This window comes from Sus scrofa, chromosome 8 (assembly GCF_054392235.1).
Source record: "Sus scrofa isolate SSC_HxYL_T2T_F1_AM1 chromosome 8, Sscrofa_HxYL_maternal_Yorkshire_Landrace_v2.0, whole genome shotgun sequence".
Taxonomy (NCBI): Eukaryota; Metazoa; Chordata; class Mammalia; order Artiodactyla; family Suidae; genus Sus; species Sus scrofa.
In genome coordinates, this window is record NC_139390.1 from 128101975 (window position 1) to 128124956 (window position 22982).

At 44.8% G+C, this 22982-nt stretch overlaps 1 protein-coding gene and 1 long non-coding RNA gene across 7 annotated transcripts in view; one reads left to right on the top strand and one right to left on the bottom strand.

Moving 5' to 3' along the window:
• The window catches only part of LOC146401035 (uncharacterized), a 271100-nt gene that overhangs the window by 230723 nt on the left and 17395 nt on the right, over positions 1–22982 (bottom strand). The gene's annotated exons all lie outside the window — the stretch shown is intronic.
• TSPAN5 (tetraspanin 5) overlaps positions 1–22982 on the top strand; it is a 253303-nt gene that overhangs the window by 66349 nt on the left and 163972 nt on the right. For 2 of the 6 annotated variants that reach the window (XM_084973372.1, XM_084973374.1), the window contains exon 2: positions 533–611. Coding sequence is in view for 2 of the 6 variants with exons in the window: in XM_003357070.5 (XP_003357118.1) it covers positions 2080–2160 (81 nt within the window). In the remaining 4 variants the exon portion in view is untranslated. Of the gene's footprint in view, positions 1–532; positions 612–1670; positions 2161–19605; positions 19892–22982 lie in introns of those variants that run through there. The other 4 variants (XM_003357070.5, XM_084973370.1, XM_084973371.1 and 1 more) reach the window with 2 other exon arrangements.

Below are 22982 nucleotides of genomic sequence, written 5' to 3' on the forward strand. Positions count from 1 at the left end.
AGGTTGGTGGTAGTATGCTGTTCTGGGTGGGTAGAGGACACTTTAGAGGGAGAGAGGGTTATTTCATCCAGAGGGCTGAGGTCCCTGTTAGCCACTGTCATAATTGTAGGATCTCCCGGTTTTCCATCTAGTGGGGACCCTGGCTCCTACCTGCGACCTCAACATAGTCCCACCCCCGCCCCCCAAGGCCAAGCATGAGTGCGGTTTATTGCAAGAAAAAGTAACTTCTTGCTCCTCCATGTAGGTTGTCCATTAGCTAGCTCTAGTTTTTTTGTTTGTTTGTTTGTTTTTTTTTTGAGAAAAGTGAGAGGTAGTTAACTAGGAAAACCCTATGCCAAAAGTTCTCCCACGCCCTTAAGTATCACCACGGGTGCTTAGCAAACGTGCAGATTTCTGTGCCCAGTACCAGGTCACACAGGGTGGTGCTGGAAGTTTTTCCTAATCTCACCTCTTTCTAGCTTTCCCAAGACGTTTACACACAGTTGTGAACAGTTCTTCACTCTTTTTTTTTTTTTTTTTTTTCCCATGAAAGACTGGTCCCCACTTGCCAGCATCTATGAAGATGCTCCAGGAGGAAGGCGGACACGCAGCTGACGGGCGCACCTTCTCAGGTAGGCCTCCGACACAACTTGCAGGCAGGTTCTCTCCTTCCGCAGAGCTCAATGCGGAATCGTTTATGATCTACAGACCCAACTCGGAGTCCCCAGAGGACTGCCCTGGAACTCCTGGATTCCTTCTTAGAATTAGGACCAGTCAATTTCCTTCGGTTCCATTCCACCGGGGGGGGGGGGGGGGGCTTGGCAGGCCGGGTTTGTGTTGCTGGGGACAGGTTCTGGAGCGAGGAGGATCGAATCCCGGGAAAGGCTTCCTTGGGACCATCTCTCCAACCTCGTCCCCGTTCTAGGACAAGCCTTTTCCTCTCGCAGGTGGGGAGGCTGGGTTGGAGCCACAGTGGGATTCGGGGGGGGGGGGGCTTTTCTATGCAACCTCGCGATTCGCTGCCCGCATTTCCCGCCTCTTTTCTTCCCCTTCCCTAACACCTTCTCCTCCCCTTTGCTCCTAGCAAAGTCTACGACCCCTCTCCTCTCCGGCTCGCGGCCCGGCGTCTTCTGTAACAAACCCGGGTTAAAGCAGGGGGTGTGAGTGTGGCTACAGCCAGAAGAAGGTTCGTCCGGGCGGCGGCGGGGGTGGTGGGTGGATTGTCACTCTGGATGCCTCCTCACCGGGCCCTCTCGCCCCGAGACGACCCTCTCCCCGACGTCCCTCCAGAAGCTGAGTGCGGCTGCCGGTGACAGAGGGGGGGCCCGCTGCCCATCAATCCCAGTCCCTCCTCCAGGCTGCTCTCAATGGGCGTGCTTGCCGGGCACCCCTCCTTCTCCCTTCCGCCTGCCATCCTACCCACCTACTCGGCCGCGGTGCTCTGGGGTCGGCTGCGCTCCGGCCTGGAGGGAGAAGGGGCGGGGAGTAACGGAGCAGGCGGAGCAGAGAGGACTGGAAAGAGGGGGCGGCGAGGCTACGTGGTGCCGCGCCGCCCGAGAGCGCCCGAGCCCTTGCGCGCGCGCACCTCGCTGATGCTCGGGCGGCAGGCGGCGGGCGGAGCTGCGGGCGGCGCGGGCGGTGGAGCCGCCGGCTGAGCGGGCGGAGCGAACGGCGGGCGGAGCGAGGGGTGGGAGGGAGCGCGCGAGCGGACAGGCGGGCTAGTAGCGTCTCCACCAGCATCTGCCGCGGCCGCATTTGCCCGAAGCCCGGAGACGGACCGACGGACAGATCGTTTGGCGGACGGGCTTGGGCGCTCTCCTTGTGCTCGGGGCCACCTTCAGCGAAGCTAGGGGTTTGCAGCGCGCGCTTCCCCGCCCGCTCGCAGCCACTCCGGCTCCGGCGGCCTCGGCGCGCGAGGGACTGGAGGTGCGGGAGCCGCTCTCCGCCGGTGGGTCCCTGCGCTGCTCAGCCCGGGCCGCCGCGCCGCGGCAGCGAGCGGCCTCTCTGAGCCCCCCGCTCCCCTCCGGCCCGCTCTGAGCAACGGTGCTCCGGGGCTCCAAACTCGGGCTGCCGGGGCAAGTGTCTTCATGAACCCAGAGGATGTCCGGGAAGCATTACAAGGGTCCTGAAGTCAGTTGTTGCATCAAATATTTCATATTTGGCTTCAATGTCATATTTTGGGTAAGTTAGAGCGCTTCTGGGATTTCAACTATTGTGGCCGATCGATTCGCGACGGTTTCCCCCACGTTGCTCTCTGCCTTTACTTTTCGCAGCCCCTTGGGCGCTTGCTGGAGCACGGAGAGGCTTTTGCCTTCCGCCTTTCAGCCTGCGCGTCGGAGAGATAAACATTTAATCCTTTCTAGGAATGGGAAGAGGTAAAAAGAGAACCCGAGCTGGAAAGGGGGCACCCAGGCCTTGGGGTGGCTGTTTGAGGGACGAATAGCATGGATGCATATGAAAGAAAGGACTCGGCAGTTTGAGAAATGAGCAACCACTCGAATGAAATTTCCTCCCGGCGGGATATGGATGTTGGGCAGAGCGTGGTGTCATAACAGGGAAGGCTAATCGGGCAGAGCCGACCCTGAGGTCCACCTTCTAACACGGATCTGATTGGACGAGGGCTTGGCTCCGTGTTGCCGCGGCTGGTCTGTGCCATGCTCAGCGTGTATCTTCTTGCACCATCTCCGGCTTTGTGTAGGATGCAGATGCGGTGGTATATGGTTCTGTAATGTGCACGTAAATAACGCTTCCTGCACGTTTTTCCCCTTCATCTGGAAAGAGCTCTTTGGCATCATGGACTGACGAGGGGCGCGTGGGGTGGAGGGATTTTCTTTCTCTGTATTATTGTCAGGATAATAACAAGTCACCATCAACATATGTCTCAGTGTGTTCGTGTCTCACGTCCTCCTTTTCTGAGGAGCGACGTAGAGCGGGCTGTTTTGGGGAAACCTTGGAGAAATGCAAAGGAGAAGGTGTTACAAGACACGTTCCGTGGGGGTACCGAGAGAGCAAATGCTTGAATGAAAGATTCAAACCATGCTCTGTAGGCACTACAGTGTGCTGGGCACTATTGTAATTAGGCTGGGGCGCCCACTCTTTTGTTTTGTTTGGATGCTTTTCCTTGATCTCACAAACATGTTAAGCAACCAGACAAAGAGTTCACTAGGACAAGGGGAAAATCTTGGTTCAAAGACCGTATTATTTCTCATCTTCCATCCCATCCTCTTCCTTACTGGGTACCCCTCCCTTCCCCCCATGGAAAGTAAAGATGGTGGCCTTGGTGGGGGGGGGGGAAGGAAGGGGGGGTTGTTCTCAAGTTGCTGTTCAGCGTGGGGTCAGTGTGAGATAAACAGTAATCCAGTGGTGGGATCAATAATAATCCACAGCAGTCTGAACACAGGGTATTTATTTTGATTCTCCTTTAATTTTGGAATTTTGGCCATTTGCTGCCAGCGAATACATCTATGAGAATAGTTGTCAATACAGCTCTTCGTATTCTTTTCTATTTTCTGTCACACATTTACCAGGCTATTTTATTTCCTATTTTCTATAGGAGTGTCTTGCATTGCTCATGCATGTTTGGCAAAAGGAAATGAAAGGAATGGGAGATGACTTTCTGTGTCAGCTGTCATCTGGCCTCAGGACTAATTAAAAATAAAGAGGGGGGACATATGAATAAATAGTAGATCCAGTCATTCACAGGGAATATTTTTTGGCCAGGGATTGGACGTGATTTCTGTTAACCGCCACCTCCCTACAGTCAGACGCTGCTACACATACAGGAAGAAGAAATTATTTTCTTTCTTGGCTTCCTTCTTTTCAACCCCTGTTGGAAATGCTGAAAAGTGGTGGGCAGTCACATTTCTGAGCGAGGCCTTTTGATTTTATCTGAACTTGAAACTTTCATGACTTTGAGAGTCAGGGACTATCGAATTGGGACTGGATCTGGTCGGGGGTCGTGAGTTCAAGCCTCTTGACTCTACTTGAACACTTCCAAAAGTTGCACATTTCAGCTGCCAGGCAACAAAAAGCACCCAGGAGCTTTCTCTGAAGTTTCATATCAGGAGGTGGTAAAGAAATAAAGGGATTTGAGCCTTTTCCCTGACAGTTTGGTGTAATTTCGCAGAGTGTGCAGAGGCACATTTAGTATTTTCTGTGGGTCGGGTTGGAGCAGAACCTCTGGAATTGTGGAGGGCGTCAAAGAACCTCTGGAATTGCGGAGTGCTTGCATACAGAGTTCCAGAAGAGAGTCACATCTTGTCTGATTTTGAAGGTATTCATTTCTGGGAGGAGTTCTGTGGGAAGCCTGAAAGGAGGTGTGGACGATGGAACCAAACCAGCTGCACCAGACAGAACTGTTCTGTAGACGCCTTTGTTATAAGGACCCTTCTCTTACTCTGCTTTTGACACTGGATCCTCCTTTCTGTGCTAAAACCTTCCACTCATACACCCCTTCATCCCTTTCCTGTGCTGCCGTCTGCTTCGGAATCAGCCCATGTATGAATCTCCCAGTTTGTCAGTACCCTGATCTCTGAAGCAATGATCCATAGGAAGGTAGCCATGATATTTGATCACAGTAATTCAGACTAGGATGTTAGTGACTGCAGAACCAGGGTGAGGAACTGGCAGCCTGCTTCTTCTGTAAAGTGGCACCTCTGCTCTCTACAGAGTCACCGTCCTGTCTGTGACTGCTGGACACAGTTGTGAAGCAGACACTGATAACAGAGTGTGATTTCCTAATCTTTTGTTTCTACATTGTGAAATTCTAGAAAAAAAAAAATTAGGACCATTGAAGACATTTTGAGGACAAGTTCTGGGAAAATAAAAATTGAGACCATGGTAGCCTCTGCGTTTAAGCGTTTGATTCACTTACTAATGAGTAGTTTTAATTCTTGCTACTCAGTTAACTGCCCTGGGCCTTAGTTCTTCAGCTGTTAAAATGAGGTTAGAGGAGTTCCCGTCATGAATCTGACTGGCATCTATGAGGATGCAGATTTGGTCCCTGGCCTCGCTCAGTGGGTTAAGGATCCAGCGGCGTTGCCATGAGCTGTGGTGTAGGTTGCAGATGCTGCTTGGATCCTGAGTGGCTGTGGCTCTGGTGTAGACCAGCAGCTACAGCTCAGATTTGATCCCTAGCCTGGGAACTTCCAGATGGCTGGGGTGTGGCCCTAAAAAGACCAAAAAAAAAAAAAAAAAAAAAAAAGGAAGTTAGAGAAGTTGTAAGGTTCTTTTAGTTCTGAAAAAGTGTGAGTCCTTTGAGCTAGGGGAGAAGAACACAAGAAGTGGGCCCTGACATATAATGAAAGTAGCATGTATTGGGGGCATTTGTTAAATTATAGACTTTTTTTCTTACTGAGACTTGTTTGAAGGTCACTTTTTATACTTTATTTTTTTCCTCAAAGATCCGTTCATTAAAAAAAAAAAATCTTTCCCTAATTTCTTCTTGGCTTATTCACTTATTGGTAAAAGATGCATTCTTTCCTGTCCCCACTGTGACTCTCAAATGTAGTCCTGTGAGTCATTAAATATATTTTTATTATTAGAGTTAGTTTCATGTGTAAAATCTAAATCCTTTTATATAATGGTTGTAATGATATTCTGAGTAACAAAGTCAACATCTTGTCCAGATTCCTTTCTCATTAGCTATCACAGGGGGGTGGAGGAAAATCTTATTTTCCCTGTTTTATATTGGAGGAACACAAGCCAGAAGGGAATTGATTTTATCGAGGGTGTCACCACACTAGGACATTTTTTGGAAAACCCTGCTCTGGGGTGAGGGAGGGAAGAGAAAGGGAGTTTTGTTTTAAAGTTGTCTCTTTTGGGTACCGCACCTCTACTTCCCATCACCCACAATTAACAGATGTTTGGCTCTGGACCTTTTTAGGTTCTGACTCTAAAATAGTCAACTGTTCCTAGCAAGTAAATTGACCTCAGTATTCTGATTATCTATTGCTACATAACAACCCCCCAAAGGTAGTGGTTTAAAGTAAAACTTTATAATATCTGACAGTTCCGTGATTGGAGCAGGCTCATCTGTACTTGGACTCTCTCATGCAGTTGCAGGGAGACGTGGCTGGGCTGGAGTCATCTGAAGGCTTGTTGGAGTGGGATGCCCGAGATGGTACACACACATGGCTGGCAGTTGATGTTTGCTGAGAGCTCAGCCAGAGGTGTTGTCTAGAACCCCCAAATGTGGCTCCTTCCTGTCTCTGAGACTGGAAGAAGAAACATTTAGCCAGTTAGGGCTACTCCTGGAAGTGGCCCACTGTCACTTTCATCTATTCCACTGGTGAAAACATGCATGGAGCCTGCTCAATTTCAAGGGGGTGAAGAAAGAAATTCCCTCTTGTGTTGGACAAGTGTCAAGGTCGTGTGGGTTGCGAACATTTTTGGAAAATATACTCTGCTTCAGTGAGCCTTAATTTTGCTTATAAAAGAAAGATAACATTATCCAATACAGTTGTGGATTCAAGGATGCTATTACCCAGCACAGTGAGCTCAAATGGTGAATATGGTGTGTGTCATTGTCTCCAGATCTTGTGCTAGTTACATCCTGGCCATGGAGTTTCTAGAATATCTTAGTCTGGTACTTCGGCATCGTTACTACCAGGTAATGATGCTCCTCTTAATATGTGCCAAGGAGATGAAGCAAATGGGTTCAATAGATTTGATTATCACTTGTTTTGAAAAAAGAACGGTGGATCAGTGGAAGCCTGAATGACTTAGGAAAATCAAGTTACTTTTCTCTGTTCTTTTGCTGTTCAAAGATTAGAAAGCTTTGGATACTTGAGGCCAAATTTCTCTTTGAGGTTCTTTCAAATATTACATTGTGTCTTTAAGTGGAGGTTTTTCCAGGTTTGATGGCAAGAGTGCTGCATCTAATTTGTTTCCACAGGGCTTAAGTTCAGAGAGGAGAAGGATTTAGGGAACCTTATGGGGGGCATCAAGTAGGAAGCTTTATCTTATGATTCACTATAAATTGTAAGATGTTCTGGAATGATGATACATCGGCAGTTTATAAGTCATAATTTTTGTTTTAATTTGCTAGGCATCTGTTAGCTTTGATGGCAACCATATGGGAGTCTAAATTGCCTTTTGAATTACAGGGAGATGGTAGGAAGAAAGCTAAATATGGATGTGAAAGTGTCAAATGGGAAAAGCGTAAGAAGGGTGCACAGACCTCAGTGGGGAAAGTAATTAAATACTGACTTGCTTGGTCTGGCCTCTCACTCTTGGGTCAGTGAGAAGACACCGAAGCATTCTCTCTTGATGATATGCCTGGAAGATTGAAATGAAGTCAGGGGAAAAGTTGGAAAACCAAACAATATTCCACCCACCATAAAACTGCCAAGGTGAGCTCATTTAGATGGATCACTCTGTCTTAGTATGTCCACAGTGATAGTTGGTCCCTGGCAAAAGGTGAAAGCAACCTGTATTTTAGCAGAGCTTTATAATTATTTTGTCTTTCTTCCAAATATTTTAAAGCATCTCACAAGCATATAAAGACATCTTTGTGACAGATGAGGAAATTGGAGCATGAAGACGTGGAGTGATTTTTGAGGTGCTGAAGAACATAGCAGGGTTCCCTTTTAGAATGTTGTTTCTTGCTGTAACTCCAGACCTAGCTTCTTGTTTGAAACCTCTTTTAGAAGATGCTTGTTATTCTAAAATAAAACATCAAGTAAGTCATTTACATCTGTTCATAATTGAAAAGTGATAAAGTTTTTGCATATGCCTCAATTAACACCACCCACAAGCACAAAAATGTTGGGATGAGAATGTTAGGGAATATGATAGAGTAATAAACTATTGTGTAGTCTATTGAAAATTCATAAATGAAAAATTAATGACAGGCTACTTCAAGTACCAGATCCCTTATATGCGGAATCTAAAATAGGGCACAAATGAACTCCATCTACAGAGCAGAAAGAGACTCACAGACATGGAGAGCAGACGTGAGGTTGCCAAGGGGGAACCACAAGGTGGGAGTGGGATGGACGGGGAGTTTGGGACTAGTAGATGCAAACTATTACATTTAGAATGGAAACGCAATGAGGTCCTGCTGTATATAGCACAGGGAACTACATCCAATCGCTTAGGATAGAATGTAATGGGAGATAATATGAGAAAAGGAATATATTTATATGTATGACCGGGTCGCTTTGCTGTATAGCAGGAATCGACACAACATTGTAAATCAACTACACTTTAATAAAAAAATAATGACAGTCTTCTTGAGTCACATGCTTCTTTCTGTATGTAACACTGATGACTGTCCTTGGATTCTAACTTTAGACTTCTGAATCATCTTTCACTGGAATATAAGGGCTTCAAGTGCAGGGACTGTCTCTCAGTCACTTTCAGAAGCTCAATGTCTAGCGGATTGTCTGAAACACAGTAGCTGATTAATAAACATTTGTTGCATGTAACAAATGGCGGAATCTTTGCAAAGTGCATAGGCATCATCTCCTCCAACTTCCTATTTAGTGAAGCGTTTTCTCTGTGACATTTTGCCAAAGCTCCCAAGGATGGGTCTGTTTTGGGACCACTTTAATCATTTGGGAGTTTCAGCTCTTCCTCAAACCAGATACAGTCTTTGCCCTTGGACCTTCCATTTTCCTAATTTACTCTTTTGATTTTTAATTTGAAACACTCTCAGACCTGCAGTGAAATTGCAAGTGGTACCGTTTGTTTTTATCCTGAATCATTTGAGGAAAGGTTGCTACCAGTGTCTATTTTCTGTAAACTAGGATATTCTCCTCGTTCAGCACTGTACAGCCATCAAAGCCAGGAAATTACCGCAGATAAAGTTCTACCACCTAAATCTTAGACCACATTCAAGTTTCCCGGTTGTCCGGTTATTTCAATCTTATCTGCCAAAGCAAAGGAATTCCATTCAGAAAACACATTGTATTTAGTTGGGTCTTTTTAGTCTCTTTCAGTCTTTCACTGTGAGGTTCTTGACACATTTGAAGAGTTTAAACTAGTTATTTTGTGGAATGTCCCTCAATTTGTGTTTTTCTGCTATGTTTTCATTCTTAGATTCAGGCTGTGCCTCTTTGGCAGGAGAATTACAGAAACAGTGCTGTGTTCCTCTCATGGCATCCATCAGGTGGCACTGATTTCTGTTTGTGTTTAATGTTTAATCAATGGTCACTTGATTAAAGGGTTGTCTGCCAAGTTTCTCCACCATAAAGTGATACTTTTCCCTTTTGTAATTTGTATATATTGTGTGGCAGGTTACTGTGAAACTATGTAAATAGCCCATTCCTCAGTCTACTAGTTAATTTATTTATACCAGTCAGAACTTATGGTCTTTCTCTCTCTCTTTTTTTTTTTTTTTAGTATGTTTTAATTAAACCATCACTCTCATTACTTACTTGGATGTTCCAGTCGGTTCCAGGCTTGGCTATCAGTGGTGGTCTTCTCATGTTGCTTCCTCTGCCCTTCAGCTCCCATCATTCTTTGAGATCATCATTGCCTTCTGGCAGAACAAGATGTTCCAAGCTCATCTTGTAATTTACTGGTGTCATCTTTTGTGTCAGCCGTGTCTCCAAGGAGCCCTGGTTCCTTTGAGTGGAGGATGGTATTTAGAAGCCAAGATCTAGTTGCTAAGTGTGCTCATTGCTTTGAGGCTTTCACCTCCCAGCACCTCTCAGTGGACAGGACTGTGGAATATGTGTATGTATAAACACACATGTTCATGTTTACATCCGCATTTCTTTTATTTATTTATTTATTTATTTATTTATTTATTTATTTATTTTATTTTACTTTTTTTTTTGTCTTTTTTTGCTATTTCTTGGGCCGCTCCCGCGGCACATGGAGGTTCCCAGGCGAGGGGTCTAATCGGAGCTGTAGCCACCAGCCTACGCCAGAGCTACAGCAACTCGGGATCTGAGCCGCGTCTGCGACCTACACCACAGCTCACAGCAACGCCGGATCGTTAACCCACTGAGCAAGGCCAGGGACTGAACCTGCAACCTCATGGTTCCTAGTCAGATGCGTTAACCACTGCGCCACGACGGGAACTCCCTACATCCACATTTCTATACCTGGCTATATGTTTTGAAAACACTGAGTTTGCACTGGTTCCTCAAACACATGTACAACGCACATGTACAAAACACATGTACATGTTTACATCCGCATTTCTATACCTGGCTATATGTTTTGAAAACTGTGAGTTTGCACTGGCTCCTCAAACCCCTGTCTGATACCACAGGGTGTATTTTTGTTTTTTCCTTTTTCATATTATAATTCCCTTCTTTGACAGACTCCTAGCTCCTGTTATTCTTAATGATATTCTTATTTGGTTGCATCTCCCCTTATGTAGGCTGTTTTCTGCTGCTGCTCCTGCTCTTCACATAGCTGCCTTCATTTCCTGCCGGTGCGCCAACATGATAGGCCACAACCCCATGTCCCACTGTGAGCACCTGTCTCACTCTAATCAGGCCCTGAAATCCTGTTCTGGGCTTCCACGTCCCTCCCCATACCTGTTCCTGCACAAAGGCCTACCTTCCTTTGTCCCCACTCATGACTTTAGGGCTGTATTTTTTAGGAAGGAGAAGTGGAAGGTACTAAGTTATTCTTGTGTGATACAATTTAAGACTTATCTCCTTTCTGCATAGCCCTTCATTATTTAAAAATAGCCATCTGGAGAGTTCCTTTCATGGCTCAGCAGATAACGAACCTGACTAGCATCCATGAGGATGCGGGTTTGATCCCTGGCCTCGCTCAATGGGTTAAGGATCTGGTGTTGCCGTGAGCTGTGGTGTAGGTTTCAGACATGGCTCAGATCCCGTGTAGTTATGGCTGTGGCTGTGGTGTAGGCCAGCAGCTGTAGCTCTGATTCGACCCCTAGCCTGGGAACTTCCACATGTTATGGGTACAGCCCTAAAAAGCAAAAAACAGAGAAACCCCCGCCATTCTGTCATTCTTTTTTTTTTTTTTTTGTCTTTTTTAGGGCCGCGCCCACGGCATATGGAGGTTCCCATTCTGTCATTCTTAAATGCTCTGCTTTCCATCTTTAAATGGTCTCAGATCTTCCATATGTAATTCATATACTATTTTCAGAGTATTCTTTGCCCTGCTTCTGGCACTCTGCCTGTGGTCCCCTTTGGACACACCTCCATGAATGTAGCAACCAGAATGGAACACATTTTTCACAGGCCATTCTTACCATCCAGAAAGCCATGGACTGTTATTCTTGAGCTCCCCCTTAAGTCTCTAAGCCATTGCTGGACCTGGAGGCAGAAGCCTGGATTCACCTTTGAGGAAGTTACTCCCACACATTATTTCCTCAGTGGCTCACCCCTAATATGGTGACAGTAATTCCAATAGTTTGCAGAATTGTCATCCAGCATTAAATGAGATCATGCCTGTGAAAGTGCTTTCTTTCTTTTTTTTTTTTTGTCTTTTTTGCCTTTTCTTGAGCTGCACCCACTGCATATGGAAGTTCCCAGGCTAGGGGGGTCTAATCGGAGCTGCAGCTGCCAATCCTATGCCAGAGCCACAGCAACGTGGGATCTAAGCCGTGTCTGAGACCCACACCACAGCTCATGGCAATGCCGGATCCTTAACCTACTGAGCAAGGCCAGGGATCAAACCCACAACCTCATGGTTCCTAGTCAGATCCGTTAACCACTGCGCCACAACGGAACTCTGAAAGTGCTTTCTAAAAGACAAATTTCTCCGTACAAATAGTAGTTATTAACCCGGGCTAAACTGCACATGCTCTTCCTGGCAGCCAGGGAACATGGTTGGCTCCAGTTGAATTCCTTGAAACCTTCATCGCTTTTTCAAGTGAACTTCTGTTAAACCTGTCTCTCTAGGCTAAGTGCTAATCAGAAGCCCTAACTCTCCAGTTAATTATTTGCATTTAGATTTAGCACTCTGTATTTATCCCATTTAAATGGCTTATTCTGGCCCAGTGGTTTTCAAACTGTGCCGCCAGCCGCTGTGGGCTTCCTTGAGGTGTGCTGGGGCCTGGATGGGAGGGTTTCTACCCTCTCTTTCCCCTGGAGAAGCTCAGCCCTTGAGTTTGATATTTTGGGATATTATGAAGGATTTTGCTTGGAAAAAAGGGGTCCACTGCTTAAACAAACAGTTGAAAACCACCATGATAGCCTTCAGCTAATTTTTATTTTTTTAATTTTTTTTGGTCTTTTTGCCATTTTCTTGGGCCGCTCCCTCGGCATATGGAGGTTCCCAGGCGAGGGGTCCAATAGCAGCTGTAGCTGCCAGCGTACGCCAGAGCCACAGCAACACGGAATCTGAGCCGCGTCTGCAACCTACACCACAGCTCACGGCAACACCGGATCCTTAACCCACTGAGCAAGGGCAGGGATCGAACCCGCAACCTCATGGTTCCTAGTTGGATTCGTTAACCACTGACCCACAGCAGGAACTCCAGCCTTCAGCTAATTTTAAATCTTGAAGGTCAAGTCATGTTCTTGTAGTGGGTTTCTCTTCATGCATAGGAAGCTCCTCTCCCTGATTGGGATGCTGTCTGTAGGATTCGCTGCTATTTCACCCTTTTACGGACGCAGCAGCATTATCAGTAACTTGTTGAGAAATTTCATTCTTCCCCCACCAGGGAGTCTGATTCTGTAGGTTTAGGATGGGGCCCCTGCTATTGGTGGGAATTTTGTTTTGTTTTGTTTTGTTTGTTTTGTTTTCAATCCCTGCAGGTGATCTTGAGGCCCAGCGGAGGTGGAGAAGTTCTAGCTTTTTCTTTTTTTTTTTTTGGCGAGATGTTGGCATCGCTGTGTCATTACTCTCTGGAGGGGACCCTGGGGGAGCTGGCAGTGGCTGGTATAGGGCTAGGGCCAAAGGATGAGTGATGGCATCACACATGAAGCGAGTGTCCTTTGCTTAGGAGAGAAAAAAAATAATGTGGCCTGTTTTATCTCTCATGGAATTTTTTATTAATCCCAAAATACCAGTTTATTTTTAAACCTGAGAGCCCTGCAAACAAAATGAGACAGTCTCTGCTAAAGAGAACCTCTCGTAGTGCCATCAGTATGCTAAAAATTAGCATCCTATAGGGATAGAGGCTGCTTCTTTATTTGACAGAAACAATGGAGAAACAGACGTTTTGTTCTTTTGCCCTTGCTGTCCTGCACACTTCAGTGCCGCGGACTGGGTCTAACAGCTGATGCCAGACAGCCAACTATCCTCCCCTCCAAAGCCCTGGCACCCCGTCCAAGGTGCCCTTCCTTTCAGGCTCTGTTTCCCGGAGCCTCCTCCCGAGCCCCCAGCCCTGAGTATCCTGGTCTGGGGGTGGAAAGAAGAGGAGTTGCTTTCTGTACCTCTGTGGTGGCTTCATTGACTTCCCTCTGCTGTCATGCCCGGACCGGGATTTTTTTTTTTTTAATTGGCTGCATCCAGGGCAAGTGGAAGCTCCTGGGCCAAGGATCGAACCTCTCCCACAGCAGTAACCCAAGCCACAGTGGTGACAATGCTGGGTCCCTAACCCCTAGGCCACCAGGAAACTGGCAGGGATATTTCTTCTCTCATATCCAAGTTGGCAGCAGTGTCTCCAAGTGCTGACAGTAAAGTAAACACCGGAGGCACCCTCCACCTGATATTTATCACTTTTCTTGAGCAAGGAAAGCTTCAGTGTAGAATATTCATAGTGTACATAATGAATTTTTACCTTTTCTTCCTGACTTCTTTCTCTTCCCCACCTCCTTTAGAAACAAAACAAAACAAAAACCTAGATATTCAATTATATTCAATTATGCCTAGGTTCCCAAAGTGGAAATCTTTTGAAAGAAATAAACTTTTGAATAAAAATCTAAATTATTTCTATGAGCTGTGTTATCAGCACTGCTAAACAAACATAGCCAGAATGGCATATACACCCTGTGGTTAATACTGTGATATTATCTGTAGGTCCATAAAGGATCATTAATTTTGAAATGTAAGGTATAATTTTTAAGTAATGTGATCACCAACCTCAATAATGAAATAGTATTTGGAAGTGGTTGGCAAAACATTTGGGCTCTTCTCATTGAAAAGGCCTAGTGAGGTTCTATACCTCTTCCAGCTACTATTTACTATTTGGATAAGTATCGCAAGACATAGGGCTCTTTTTACTTGTTGAAAATTTTTTCTAAATTATACTTGGCACTCGGTCTCAAATTTCTGAAAATCTGGAGGGAACAGCTGGTGCTCTAATAAATATTCAGGCCAGCTATTTTAACGCTTTGTACTTAATTAAGTAGTCCTAATAAAAAGAGGAGTACTTGACTCAAGCATTTCTCAAAGTATAATATTTTGCTTCCAACAAAAATTTCCCCCAACTGTTAATATTTCCCCCAAAGCAGCCTTAAAACTTAATTCTGCCAAGTGGGTAGTTCTAATCACTATATATATATATATTTTTTTTTTTTTTTGGTCTTTTTAGGGCTGCACCTGTGGCATATGGAGGTTCCCAGGCTGGGGGTTGAATTGGAGCTGTAGTCCCTGGCCTACACCACAGCCACAGCAACGTGGGATCTGAGCTGTGTCTACAACCTACACCACAGCTCATGGCAACGCTGGATCCTTAACCCACTGAGCAAGGCCAGGGATCGAACCTGTATCCTCATGGATGCTAGTCAGATTCACTTCCGCGGAGCCATGATTGGAACTCCTCTAATCACTGTTGAAGCATATGAGGCCCAAACTTAGTTTTCCTGTTTGAAGTAGCAGTACGGCTTAGCCTCTTAACTTGCGAAGATTCCACAGTCCTTGACCTTTTAGAAAAATTCTTTATGGGGTCTAGCATTAGAGTGTGCTAAAAGGTTCATCCTGAGTTGGGCATTCTAGTGCCCTGGTGGGAGGCAGGCAGAAAAGTCTGGGTTAAGGAGTTTGGACTTGGAGTATGTATAGATTTTTACTAGCTCCATTCCCAGGCTTTTGACCTTAGAGAGGCTCCTTACTCACCTAGGGTTAAGTCTCATCAGCAAAATGGCATTCTTAGCAGTAGTATCAGTGTCGCTAATAGTAACATTAAGATGCAACATCTATCTTGAGTCATGAGGATGAAAGGAATTAAAATGTATAAACTGCCTGGAATAATCAATAGGTATTAGCGATTATTACTCCCTTTTGCTCAACACCCATGATTTCATTTTTCTTGACTTCTTTCAGAACCATTAAAATAATCTTACATGGTAGCATGTATTTTTTGTTCTCTGTAATGTTCTGCCTACATCAGTACATTCTCAAAATAACTAAAGAAAAAAAGATCTAACAAATGTTCACAATGTTCTTTTCATTGTAATGAAAGGCATGTAATTCTTATCATGGATACCAGACCATGAATTCGTGTCTATTGTTTGTTGTTAATTTTCCCATTTTTATTTACCCATTAAATTCCCCCTTCATTTTCTTTGCAAGACCAAACTGTTTCATATTAGTGTTTTTGGTAGGAAGTTGAGTTTCTGATGTTGAACTCTGGGGTGAAACCTAACACTTGGGAGAAACAGAAACATTCTTTTTTTTGTCTTTTGTCTTTTTAGGGCCACACCCCTGGCATATGGAGGTTCCCAGGTTAGGGGTCTAATCGGAGCTACAGCTACTGGCCTGCATCGCAGCCTCAGCAATGCCAGATCTGAGCTGCATCTGGGACCTACCCCACAGCTCACGGCAACACAGGATCCTCAACCCACTGAGTGAGGCCAGGGATTGAACCCGCAACCTCATCATTCCTAGTCGGATTTGTTTCCACTGCGCCACGACGGGAACTCCAGAAACATTCTTGTTAAAATCTGTTAAATCTGGATATTCTGGAAATATCTAGATGGCTGTAAGTATATATTTTTAGCTTCTATGGTGTCATAAGTCCTGCATGTTTTGGTGGTGGTTTTACTCTGCACTCCTGACATATTCTTTAGGCTGTGAAGGTGAACACTGAGTCAGTGATACAGAGAATTCAGTCGCTCCCCTTGGATGTCTTTCCAACTAACGAAGACGCAGGATTTCAGCCTGAATTACCTGGATCATGGACTAAATGGGTCACCCACCTTGATCAATGAGTGACTGCCCAGCTTCTCCTTTGGAATGTTACTGGGATGCCTGAGAGCTGTGCCCTTTTGCTTCTCATCCTGTCACCTGACACTGAAGACCCAGGCTGCCCTATTTCCAAGCATAATGCTCTAACTGGGCTTGGCTCTGGGAGAGAAGACCAGGTACAGGCTAATCTAGTAGGTGCCAGGAGCCTTGGCACCCATTCCCATGCTGCAGGTGTGCAGAAAGCCCCAGCCCTTGAAGGGGGAGGTGGAGGAATGAAAGGGAGGGTACAGGAGACTTTTTACTGTAGTATTTGTTTGTAAAAAAAGATGAACATTGTGGCATGACAGGATATCATAGGAGCGTATTTAAAATCATTTTGGCTTACCTGCAACCCCCCACCAGCACTGGTTTGGATTCGCTCCCTGAGCTCACAGTTGATGGTTTGTGAGTCCCCATGGGGCAAGCACTGGGGTTCCTGCCTTGTCCTCCCACCCTCTGCTCCCCCGTTTCCCTGAGTGTCTGGAGGATGACCAGCCCATGATCCTAAGCTGGAATCCCAAAGCTCAGTCATTTGCAAACTGCCTGCATGGTTTTGGACAAATGCTGGTACCTTCTAGAGTTTCTCAAGATTTTAAGTCAGGTGGGGAGGGATCTTGTTTAAAATGCAGATTCTGATTCAGTAGGTGTGAGAGGAACCCAAGATCTGGTTCATGAACGTGCTCCCCGGTGAGGCTGGTGCTGCTGGCCCGCTGATCTCATTCTGAGTTGCCAGGATCTCGGACCATTTCCAGCTTAACGCTTTGCTCTTCAGTCCTCCGTTTTTTAAACCTGCAGTACCTTTAAGGACCTTGAAAATGATCACTATTCAAATGCAGACAGTGCAAATGCAGAGTATGGCTTGTTAACTTCTCAGGAGCTGTGGGCACCTGCTGGCAGGCCCAAGTTGAGCCTTAATTTCCTTTGTTACGGTGGAGGTTAATAAGTATAGAGACTGTTCAGCATCCTGGCATCAAAGGGAGACTTTCTCCTTGACTAGGCCAGAGGATTAAAAGAGAGTTGAAAAGGAGATGGCTTTCCTCTGCAAGCTTATTTAACGCTGTATTCCAAAACTGTCTCCTCTGACACCCCAGGTCACCAGGGAATCTCACTTTGGGGAACACTGCTTTTAAGTAATTTGCAGGAAGACATGCATGTATCAGCTGAAACCTATTAGTGAGATGGATGACTCTCTAGAGTTAAAATGATTAGAGGGATGTGTTGCCATTTTTGCTTACTCTGGGTTCTCTTTCCTATTGGGGGAAAAAGGGTAACCCCCATTTCTGAAATGCTGCTAACCAGGGACCCAGTGAGTAGCGACATCTTAGGTGTAACAGGGAAAGCACTTTTTGGGAAACTGGATTTCAGGCGAACAGAAAATCAACCTTCAATACTTAGGAAACCTATCAAAGTAGATTTCTTCCTCTGCTCCTCCATCTCCTCTTCCTTCAAGTTACTATTGATTATGTTCCATTTGGAATGAGTCCATTTATTTGATGCATTTTTTAGAATGGGGTACTTCCGTTATCCTTTTCTATTGTAAAAACAATAAGGTAACATTAATAGACCTTTTGTTTTTAAGGAAAAGAAATTGACTTCAAGTCCAATAACGTTCAGTGAAATAATGTTAAAAGTGGAGACTCTTAGTCAAATGCCCTGAGACCAGTGAACAAACAGCCTCAAACAAACAACAAGCCTATTTTATTTTTTACTTTTTTTCTTTCTTGACTGCACCCATGGCATGCAGAAGTTCCCGGGCCAAGGATTGAATCCGTGTCACAGCCAGGTCCTTAACCCACTGAGCCACAAGAGAACTCCTCATTTTAGAGTTTCAGTGGTAATCACTTACAAGGATTTGAATTTAGCCAAATGTGTCACTTAACTTTGTAAAGGAAACAGGTGCTTGTCTATCACTAGCTTTGAAGCATTGCTTCTGACTTTACCAGTATTCTCCCCATCCCGGGATAACATTTAGAATAAGTATTTCAACATACAGAACAAATACCTTGTGAATAAACATCAATTTCACACAACCAAAAAAAAAAAAAAAAAAATCAATAAATCTGCTTTAGGCATTTGGAAAACCCTGTACTTTTAAAGGAAGGAGTTAGAGTGTTAAGTCACTGAAAACCCGACCCCCTCAAACCCAGGCTCTTAGCTTTCAATGTTTTCCAACATGACCTTTACTTAGAAAAATATAATTGGGAACTTTCTGAATACCTGTCTCATTGTTGGTGCTACTCATTCAAGGATGGACAGCAACTGCCCACATGACAATTCATGTGAGAAATGCTACTTAGTATTTTTTTTAAAATCTCATAATTGGAGTCCTAGGGAAAGTGGTACTTTTTGGTACCATTTCTTTTTTACCCTTGTCTATAGTTTTTGAAGAATAAATTGAATGAAGAGGTGGCTAGATATCATTATATCTGGCATTTTATTTATTTTTCTTGAGTCTGAAAGATTTAATGATCCCAAATATTCTTACTCTATGCTTTGAGAGTTTTAAAGTTGCTTTCCAGTGACAGTCTGAAACAACTGCATAAAAGTTTGAAAGTAATGTTTTACTCATCTTTTTTTAAGCAGTAGAATCAATATTTTGGAGATGAAAGGATTGGTGTCCCTAAAAAGAGGATTAAAATCTTTCAGTTTGTGAAATACATATTCCATTTAAAATTGATATATAAAATCCTTGGACTTCTAAAAATATATGTATGTTTTCAGTGTCTATACTTCATGCATATTAAATATTGCTTTATATCCTTGGACTTTTTTTTGTAAATAGATTTGTGCTTTCTTTGAATAAAGAGAAACTACCTACATGACCATATGACCTCCCATTTTATTTGTAGTAAAAGATTAAAATTTCCTTATTATAGTATCTATAAATATGCAAACTAAGTGCAACTTTTATTTTTAAAGTTAAAAATAAAAATCAGAGCTCAGTTCCTACGACAAAAGCTGGGGAAAACACTATTCTTGTTTTTTGGGTTTTTAGATGAAGACTAGAAAATAAACTCTTTGAACTATGAAATTACTCCAGACTAGCTGGAGGCACCAACGGATCATTAATTACTGGAAAGAAGCTTTTAAATGCAGTTTTTAAATTTTAAGCATCTTTTCTCTTGAATACCATACTCCCCTCCTGCCTTTTTTTTTCCTTCCTTCATTTGTGAATTTAATTCCGGAGTTGAGAAGACAGGGCTTTTTGCTTTGGGGGGTGGGGGGTAACTAAATCTCTTTCTTATGCTTTAAAAAGTTTAACCTGCTGATGAAAGCACAGAAGGTTGGAATTATTTTGAACAGGAATTGGCTGTGCAAATATTTAATTGAGTGTTCTTCGGCAAGTCTTTTTAGGGCTCAAGTATTGGAACCACCCTTTAATTGGTCTTTTGCAGTCTTGATTAGCTGATCTCAAGATTTATATGTTGAAATGGATATTAAAAATCGGTTAGGCTTCTAGTTTTTACTTTTTTCCCTTTTCCCCTCTTTGAATAGTGGAATCCTTTTTTTTTTTTTCCTTTCCCATCCAAACTTCCGGCAAAGCCCCCAATGTATAAAGCGGGAACAGCTGGTGTTGGGGGCGCCCTGTGTCTCCGTGGGCGTAGCCGGCTCCACCTCGCTGCGCTGGGCGGACGGACGTGCAGAGGGAGGGCGGGAGTCTTGCGGATTTTATGTCGTGCTGAGGACGATAGAGAAGGTAGTCTGTTTACCATTTATGCATCGAAGGAGGATGCAGTCGGCAGTGCGGTCTGTCGGCTGTGTGGGGGCTGAAATGCTCAAGTTTCCAAGCTCCAGCGCTTTGACCCCGTTTGGTTCTACAAAAACAGTTTGGGCGCAGTCACTTTAACATCAGCCTTGCTTATGTTAAGTAAGTATTCAGGTTATTTATTATGCATTACTCGTGCGCTTTGGAATGAGCAGACTGAAAAACTCTTGCTTCATATGGATTCCATATGTGGCTTTTAAGTGAACGGAGTGGCAAAGGCTTCCAATTAAATACACATAAAGTTGCATCTTGAATAGCTTAAGCTTGATGGCATAGGTATTATTTGAAATTCTTGGTCATCTCTGATATTGTTCATATTCCATTAAACAAGCTATTAGGTGTGTGAAGAGTCTGTGGTGATGAACTTCATCTTCAAATCCACATATTTCCTGTTTGGGTTTTTTATTGACTGAGCGCAGATTTTTGTTTTGCACTGATGGGCTCCAGATAGTACAAGGTAATATATACATATTTTTGAAAGGTACCTTTACATATTATTTCCAACACCCCACCCCCGCCCCAGCTAGGCAGAGAGTATTGCCTCAAGATAGGGGTTAAGGGTGAAAATACTTGGGTTCAAATATTGGCCTTGGCACTTCCAAGCGGTGTGACTATCAACAGTTGCGTCATCACTCTGAATTGTTTCTTTGGGGCAGAAAGTGGGTAACAGTATCTCTCCCTCTAGGATAATTGTAAAGATTGAGTCAGATGATGCCTCTGGAAAGCCTGAGGGTGTGAGTGCTCCGTGAATGCTGACCTGGGCATCGAATGTGGAAGTGATGACTCCTTGGAACAGGTGCAGCCTTTGGATTCATGATCACCCGGGAGAGGTGTCGGAGGACATTGACTTTTGCTTGTTAGGGAAGTGCGCTCTGTAGGATGGTACTTTGCCCTTTCGCCCGGCTTTGTTTCCTCTTGTCCCGCACCTACGGGAGGAGATGGTATCTCTACGTTTCCTTTGGCAGCTGGGTTTATGGAGAGGTTAGTTTGCGAGCTGGGGCAGCCGCTCCATTCCACATCTCTTGATTTCCTCTCACGTTTAGCTGCAGCTGTTCACCGTGTCTGTTCCTGGCATGACCTGATCAGCCCTCTCTTGCTTTATCACAAATGCCAGCATTCCTCATGTCTTGCCTAGAGGGTCATTTTGAGGCCAAAGACCTACCTGGATTTTTTTTTTTTTTAATTTAGTGAGAGTATACTACAGTTCCAATAAAATAGTATATAGAAATAATGCCGAGAAAAATGCCTAAAATATGGCAGATACCCAATAATGATTAATGGAAGTAAATTCGTTGAATCTACAGTAATTTTCTTTCTTACAACCATTTTGTTTTTCTTTTGTCTTTTTAGGGCCGCACCTGAGGCCTATGGAGGTTCCTGGGCTAGGGGTGTTGAATCAGAGCTGTAGCTGCCAGTCTATCCCAGAGGCACAGCCACACCAGATCCGAGCTGCATCTGTGACCTACACCTCAGCTTACAGCCGCTTAATGCTGCTGCTCTTGTAACCATGATGCGAAGAGCATAGGGGGCTCATGGAAGAGTTGGTGGGACCATAAACCCCACGAGGACAGTCATGTAAATTGAAGAACATGCATAGGTTGCTTGGAGACACTCCTCCAAGGCTCTCTTGGGCTTCTCCATGTCTTGCTGGCCGTACCCAACATGCTTTTCACCTGGGCCGTTTCTTAGGGTTGTGTTGGTTGAAGGAGGAGGCCCTGTCTCTCTGGGACAGGGAAGAGCCTCGCCTCCTGCTTGTTAGAAACCCACAGTGTCCCGAAGCACAGGTTGCATAGCTGGGCCGTAAATATAATAATATATAACATGATAATATCTGGGCCCCTCGGTGCCACTGCCATTGGACTCTGGGGTGAGGAGAACTGACAAATATTATGCTAGTGCTGCCTGCTGTTCGGCAGATAATTCAGTCCTTGGTCTCTGACCCAGGAGTGTCATGTCTTCTGCTGGGCAAGTAGGGGAATAGCAAATCCAGCAAGACGCAGGTGTACCCTGTCTAAGCCGAAGCCATAGCCGCTAAATGTGTTCAGGTGTGTCCTGTTCAGAACATAATTGCCTGGGCTTCACCTACAAAGAATGTGGTTAGGAAGGTGGGAGTGGGCGACTCCTTGGATTTTCTCAGATTTTGAAGACCCACTGAGGCTTCCCGGGCTCTTTATGGCTGTGCTGCTGGTCCGTGTGACTCCAGGGAACCAAGGGAGACCAAAGCAGTTTACCAAGAATGGTTATGTCCTGAGTTTAGGTAAGATGGAGAACGGACACCTATGACTGGCTGATTTTGAGAGCCCTGAGCAAGAGGATTCAGGATTATTGGTGGCAGAGGAAGCGAGCACAGAGTAGTGGGAGCTGCCTGGGCAGCCCCAAAACGCACACACTGGGCAGGGCACAGCGACTGTCAGATGTCTGGCTCTGCAAGGAGAGAGATGGGAAGTCCAGGCCAAGGCAGTGGACCAGAGCTGAGAAGGAGCAGGAACTGACCATCCCAGCAGCCTGGCTCTGCTGAGTTGGACTGCGGAAGAGACTGGTCGTTGGCTTTTCAATACTCGGGGAATGAATTGTTGACAAGCAGTCAGTTAACCAGCCTCTTGGAGAATGACCCTGTCAGCACCTCCAGGCTGGTTTAGGCAAGTGAGAGAAGCGTTTATAATTAACAGTTGTGCCGCTGATGAAAGCCAAGTATGAACATTTGTTCAGAGCAGTAATTTGTGTATGTGTGTTTTAAAATAAAGCTGTAAAAGTGTGTTTACCAATTATCCGCGATATTTGCTTCTCCTCATGTCCAAAGACGAATGAAGCCTGACATTAAGATGCTGGATGCTCAGGGCTCAAATAGAAAAGATGTTGAAATGCCACTCCCATTGTTTCTCCAGCATGACTCTTATGGGCAGTTAGTCACAACCAAATTCTAAATAATATTTTTCATTCACACAATGATAGGTGAAAATTATTAACTTCCTGCAGCCATCAATTGAGATCTGTAATGACTGCTGGAATCTGGGGATTCATGAATTAGGTTAAAAAAAAATCATGGGTCAGGAAGTGGGTTTCAATAAGGAGGTATCTGTGGGAGTGACCCTCTCTTCCCAAAGGTCACCACGCGTAGCTACACAGGTTGTGAACTGCACAACCCCTGGGTCATGCATGGTGCTTGTTCTGTGGAGTTGTGCCGTGTGGCAGC